This window comes from Macaca fascicularis, chromosome 1 (genome assembly GCF_037993035.2).
Source record: "Macaca fascicularis isolate 582-1 chromosome 1, T2T-MFA8v1.1".
Lineage (NCBI taxonomy): Eukaryota > Metazoa > Chordata > Mammalia > Primates > Cercopithecidae > Macaca > Macaca fascicularis.
In genome coordinates, this window is record NC_088375.1 from 133,090,832 (window position 1) to 133,097,241 (window position 6,410).

The 6,410-nt window shown below is 40.3% G+C and overlaps 1 protein-coding gene across 1 annotated transcript; it reads right to left on the reverse strand.

The window, feature by feature from the left end:
- Positions 1-4,886: 4,886 nt before the first annotated feature.
- LOC102126940 (L-lactate dehydrogenase B chain-like) lies at positions 4,887-6,159 on the reverse strand. Its single transcript, XM_065548879.2, has one exon. The coding sequence runs from the start codon at positions 5,915-5,917 to the stop codon at positions 5,099-5,101; it is 819 nt and encodes a 272-aa protein (XP_065404951.1). The 5' UTR covers positions 5,918-6,159; the 3' UTR covers positions 4,887-5,098.
- Positions 6,160-6,410: the final 251 nt, after the last annotated feature.

Below are 6,410 nucleotides of genomic sequence, written 5' to 3' on the forward strand. Positions count from 1 at the left end.
CCATCTCAGAGTTTACAATTAGTTCCCTTGCAGTTAATAATATTGTTGCTAGAATTTAATGCTATCATTATCTTTCATTACTTACAGCCAATGTATTAATATCCCATGTTTCTTCCAAAATGATTTCAATCTTCTTATTTAGCTTGTTCTAAACTCAACCACTTTGCAGTAATAAACCTGCTCCCCCTAATTAACTGCTCATGGGGGGCCCACACTACCCTGCAAAGAAGTGATTACTAATGTGAAGTGTTCAAATGGCCCCAGTTGGGGGCCAGGATGCCAGCAGGCTCTGTATTCACAGTTCCATCAATTTCTTCATAATTATGAGCTTGAATTCTCATAATTTGGAGCAGCAGAACCCCTCTAACTGGTACCTTAAAATCTACCAAATAAACATTTACATGTCCCTTCACTTTGTGGCCAGGACTACAACAATGAAAACTAGAAATGTATTTATTATTACTAAACAGCTCTTACTGATATGTTTACCAAAAAACATCACTATGCAGGGCACTGAAGATTAAAGGATACATAAGCCACAGTCAGTTCTCCAAATCTCACTGGCAAGCGGGGGAAACTTCACAGGAAAGGTTATTTCCAACAAAAGATAACATTAAAAGTTCTGTGCACATAAAGATATCATAAACCGTTACAAGATTAATTGGCAAATAAGTAGATTCAACGATTCACAACAGTAAGAGATCACTTTGGGATAGAATGGATGGGGAAGGTTTCAAATTTTTGAATATGCTTAGGTAAAATATTGACTAAAGTGTAGGAGTTGAGTGGTTACCAATGGAGAAGGATATTCTTAGTAACTGCACATTGCTCATTTAATAACTATTATGTGAATACCAGTCAACTCACGGCATTATTTAAACAAACTTATTTATACTTCTAAACATGGACAGGTAGGTTTTATACCTTGATTTTTTCTTTTTTTCAAAAGAAAACAGGCATAGAAAAATCATAAAGCTAATTAGTGGCAGCGCCATAATTTAAACACACTCTGACTGCTAAGTCAGTTTATTCACTCAGGTATAATATGTCAACGTTTAAAGTTAGGTGGAAGAAACTGAGTGAGGAAGAACCTGAAGACCAGACACTTTAAATAGATCAGTTGGACAATACAAAAGCATCCATGAAGTTGAATCAAAAGAAATAAGAATACAGAGGCAAACTTTGGAGAGCTCTGAACGCTATGCAACACGGAGTCACTGAGTAGGTTGAAAAGCTCACTTTGGTTGTTAGATCAAAATTCATTAGAGGAGAAAAGACTAGACGTGGGAAAACAACTTAGAAAACAAATCATTCAGCAAACATTGTGGTATTCCACATACAACAGGATAAGGACCTGCCCTAGTGCAGTAGCCATGGAAATGGGCAAAGGACATGGATGGGAAAGACTACAGAAGAACAATCTGCATGATTTGGCAACTGGCAGAGACTGGCCAGCTTCCTTGCATTTGTTACTCTTTCAGGACACACAGCTAAACTATACATTCCAATCACCTTTATCGTTACATTGGTGAGGTGCCTGAGTTCCAGCCAAAGGAGCATACCATAAATGAGGGGCAGGGCAACACTCCCAGGTCTGAACCGAAGACCTCCCGCACCTCACCCTCCTTGTTCTTTTCCCCTTCTATCAAGCAGGCACAGAGCCTAGGACATGATAGAGCGAAAGGATGGAAGGCGCTCATGTCCCTTCTCCCTGTTTAAAGGAGAGCTACCCAGTGAGTAGGAACTCTTATTAGGGATGTAATGTAATTGAGAAATGTGCTGCTATCATGAGCTATTATCTGTGTTTTTACTTATTTTCTGTATCAGCATTATCTTAACTAACACTGCAATAGATCAGATATAGATATGAGACTAAGTGACAAAGATAATTCTAATAATTTGCACCTAGTGCCAGGAATGATCATTTTAAACAGAGAGTTGATAAAAGGTAAATAAAGAAGTGGGAGCATTAATTAATGAATTGACAGTTTTCACTTAAAACATGTCAAAGAAAAGGCAGCAATGGAGCAGCTAAATTGAAATATCCAACTGATTGTTCATGTTATAGGTAAGACAGAGCAAGTCTAGACAGAGATATTTGGGAAGTTGCTGCAAAAGATGATGGTTAATGTCCTAGGAGCTGTTGGCCTCCCAAATGTGTGTAGAGAAGAGGATGAAGGAAAGATCACATCCCTGAGGCAAAGGTAGGGAGGCTGCCAATCAAGTAAAACTTCCTGAGAGGCAAGTGAGGAGAGGTTTAAGAAGAAGGTAGTTGTGTTAGTCTGTTCTCATGCTGCTAATAAAGACATACCCAAGACTGGATAGTTTACAAAGGAAAGTTTAACGGACTCACAGTTCCACATGGCTGGGGAGGCCTCACAATCATGGTGGAAGGCAAAGGAACGAATTCATATCTCACACGGCAGCAGGCAAGAGAGCTTGTGCAGGGGAACTCCCATTTATAAAAACCATCAGATCTTGCGAGACTTATTCACTACCATGAGAACAGTATGGGGGAAACTGCCTCCATGATTCAATTATCTCCACCTGGCCCCGCTCCTGACAGGTGGGAATTGTTACAATTCAAGGTGAGATTTGGGCGGGGACACAGCCAAACCATATCAGTGTTTAAGTGCTGGGGTGGGATGAGAGGGATACACAGATCTTACATAATTAAAAACAAGACTTGGATGGGCGTGGTGGCTCACACCTGTAATCCCAGCACTTTGGGAGGCCGAGGCGGGTGGATCATGAGGTCAGCAGATCGAGACCATCCTGACTAACACAGTGAAACCCCGTCTCTACTAAAAATACAAAAAAAAAACACAAAAATTAGCTGGGCATAGTGGTGGGCACCTATAGTCCCAGCTACTCGGGAGGCTGAGTCGGGAGAATGGGGTAAACCTGGGAGGCGGAGCTTGCAGTGACCCAAGACCCCGCCACTGCACTCCAGCCTGGGTGACAGAGTCAGACTCTGTCTCAAAAAATAGTAATAATAATAAAAAAATAAAAACAAGGCTTTGCTTTCTACAAGGACTGAATTGCATGCAGGAAGGAAGAAGGCTAGGACTCACTAATCAGTTTCTGGGGCACCATACCCCAGTCATTCACACAACAAAAGCAGAGGGTTATTTTGAAACACATGAATACAACATAAGACCCCCTCCAGGAGCTGCCTTTGGATCAGAAGTCGGGGAGAAAGTATGAAACCTCATGACAGGCGGTAGAGATGAAGATGGAACTCACAGTTACAAGCCAGTGGAACCTCAGGAGGGGCTACTTGACAAGGATCAGTACCATTTGAGAGAGATCGTGGTATTTGTTCAATATAGGATCTCTAATGGGATTACAATATTTAATCATGGGAGAGAAACATTAAATATCTCATTATTAAGTTTTTGCCTTTTATGGCCAAGCTTGGTGGCTCACGCCTGTAATCCCAGCACTTTGGGCAGCTGAGGAGGGCAGATTACCTAAGGTCAGGAGTTCGAGACCAGCCTGGCCAACATGGTGAAACCCCCTGTCTACTAAAAATACAAAAATTAGCCAACAGTGTTAGTACTCACCTGTATCCCAGCTAGTCGGGAGGCTGAGGCAGGAGAATCACTTGAACCCAAGGGGTGTAGGTTGCAGTGAGCCAAGATTGTGCCACTGTACTCCAGCCTGGGTGATAGAATGAGACTCTGTCTCAAAAAAAAAAAAAAAAAAGAAGTTTTTGCCTTTTAGAATATATGATGCACAGTTCTGTTAATAACAGGAGTTGCTTTTCTTATCACAAGAGGTCACAGAAGAACTAGCGATATTTTAGATTAAATTTAATGAATCACATGAAGAACATAAGTTTAATATTACTATGACTTTTTTTTATTTTTTTAAAAAAGAGGCCATCGAAAGTTGTAATTTACTTTTTTCTGCTATCTTATTTGCCATATCATTTAGATTGACTTGGTTTCACAAAACAAACAAGATTCTTAGATTTGAATGCTATCATTTATTAGGCAAAATGCTTTAAAGTTATGCCAGGCGCAGTGACTCATGCCTGTAATCTCAACCCTTTGAGAGGCCGAGGTGGGCAGATCACCTGAAGTTAGGAGTTTGAGAGCAGCCTGGCCAACATGGTGAAACCCTGTGTCTACTAAAAATACAAAAATTAGCTGGGCATGGTGGCATGTGCCTGTAATCCCAGCTACTCGGGAGGCTGAGGCAGGAGAGTTGCTTGAACCTGGGAGGTAGGGTTTGCAGTGAGCCGAGATTGCTCTACTGTACTCCAGCCTGGGCGACAGATTGAGACTCCATCGCAAAAAAAAAAAAAAAAAAAAAAAAAAAAAAGTTATATGATGTCATCAACACGAGCCTAGAAAAGGGGTCACTACAAAATAGCCATTTGATTTGGTAACTGTATGTCACTAAAGAAGGCACATGGCAAAAAGGTGGGAAGGAAGGAACCTGTCTGTAGTAAAGGAGAGAGATACTCCAAAACTCCGGTCAATGTACAAGTGTTGACATAGATAGAATTGAATATTTGTGTGTGATAAATATAAAAGAAAGAATACATGCAAAGGTGTTGACATGGGAGTGATTCTGGGGGAGAGAGAAAGCAAGACAAAAAGAAAAAAGGTTGCACCAACAAGAAATCTGTATTTTTGCATTTATGCAGTTAAGAATAATTATCTATGCATAAATATTGATAAAACTAAATTAAACTTAACTTGGAGGCAGTGGTTATATAGCACTCATTGCAAATATTTCCCAGCTAAAGAAAATGGCAAAACAGGATGTTAATTATAGGGGAAGATTGGGTAAATTGAAGGGTTTAGCCATTCAACAGATGAGCTGGCAATATTTTATATCAAATTTTATGAATGTCATGGAGAACATAAGTTTAATTTTTTTTTTTTACACTACAATAGTTAATTTTATTTGTTCAAGAGCTCATATTGCAAGCATTAAATCAAGCATAGGCTTTGATTCTATGAGCCCAAATTCACATATTGAAGAAGATCAAAGCAAACTGCGATCCATGTACACAGATGAAAACTAAAGGCTCAGAGTTAATAACATTGTAGTTTTAAAATTTCTATAGCCTAGAACCCAGTAGTCACAGGTCTTTTAGGTCCTTCTGGATGTCCCACAGGGTATCCGCACTTTTCTTGAGCTGAGCAACTTCATCATCCTTTAGCTTCTGGTTGATAATGCTGGTTAATCCTCGGGCATTAAGGATACATGGAAGGCTCAGGAAGACTTCATTCTCGATGCCATACATCCCCTTTACCATTGTTGACACGGGATGAATCCTGGATAGATTTTTCAACATGGATTCAATAAGATCAGCCACACTTAATCCAATAGCCCAGTTGGTATATCCTTTTAGCTTGATGACTTCATAGGCACTTTCAACCACCATCTTATGCACTTCCTTCCAATTTTCACTATCATTGTCCGTTCCCATTTCTGGATTCAATTCTTGGAGAGAAACACCTGCCACATTCACGCCACTCCACACAGCCACACTTGAGTCGCCATGTTCCCCCAAAATCCATCCAAGGCAGCTGCTGGGATGAATGCCAAGTTTTTCAGCCATAAGGTAGCGAAATCTAGCAGAATCCAGATTACATCCACTTCCAATCACGCGGTGTTTGGGTAATCCACTTAGTTTCCAGGTAACATATGTAAGAATGTCCACTGGGTTGGAAACCACAATTATGAGGCAATCAGGACTGTACTTGACGATCTGAGGGATAATGAATTTGAAGACATTAACATTTCTCTGCACCAGATTGAGCCGACTCTCCCCTTCTTGCTGACGGACTCCTGCAGTTACCACTACAATCTTGGAATTGGCAGTCACAGAATAATCTTTATCTGCCACAATTTTAGGCGTCTGAAGAAATAAGCTCCCATGCTGCAGATCCATCATTTATCCTTTAAGCTTATCTTCCAAAACATCCACAAGAGCAAGTTCATCAGCCAGAGACTTTCCCAGAATGCTGATAGCACACGCCATACCAACTTGTCCAACACCCACTACAGTGATCTTATTGTTTGGGACTGTTGCCTCTTCTTCCGCAACTGGTGCAATGAGTTTTTCCTTAAGAGTTGCCATTTTACACAGGAGGGAGAAGGCGCTGGAGACCTCAGTAACAGCAGTGCGGAGAACACAATGCCCATAAGTTTAATATTAATATGACTGTTTTTCATTTAATAAAAGAAGCCTTCAAAAGCTATAATTTATTTTTTCCACTGTCTTATTTGCCGTATCATTTAGACTGAGCTGGTTTCACAAAACAAGCTTAAGACTCTTAGGTTTGAATACTATCACTTATTGGGCAAAATGCTTTTTAAGTTATATGATATTACCACCACTAACTGAAAAACAGGGCCACTGGCTTGAATCCCATTTTGCAGATAGA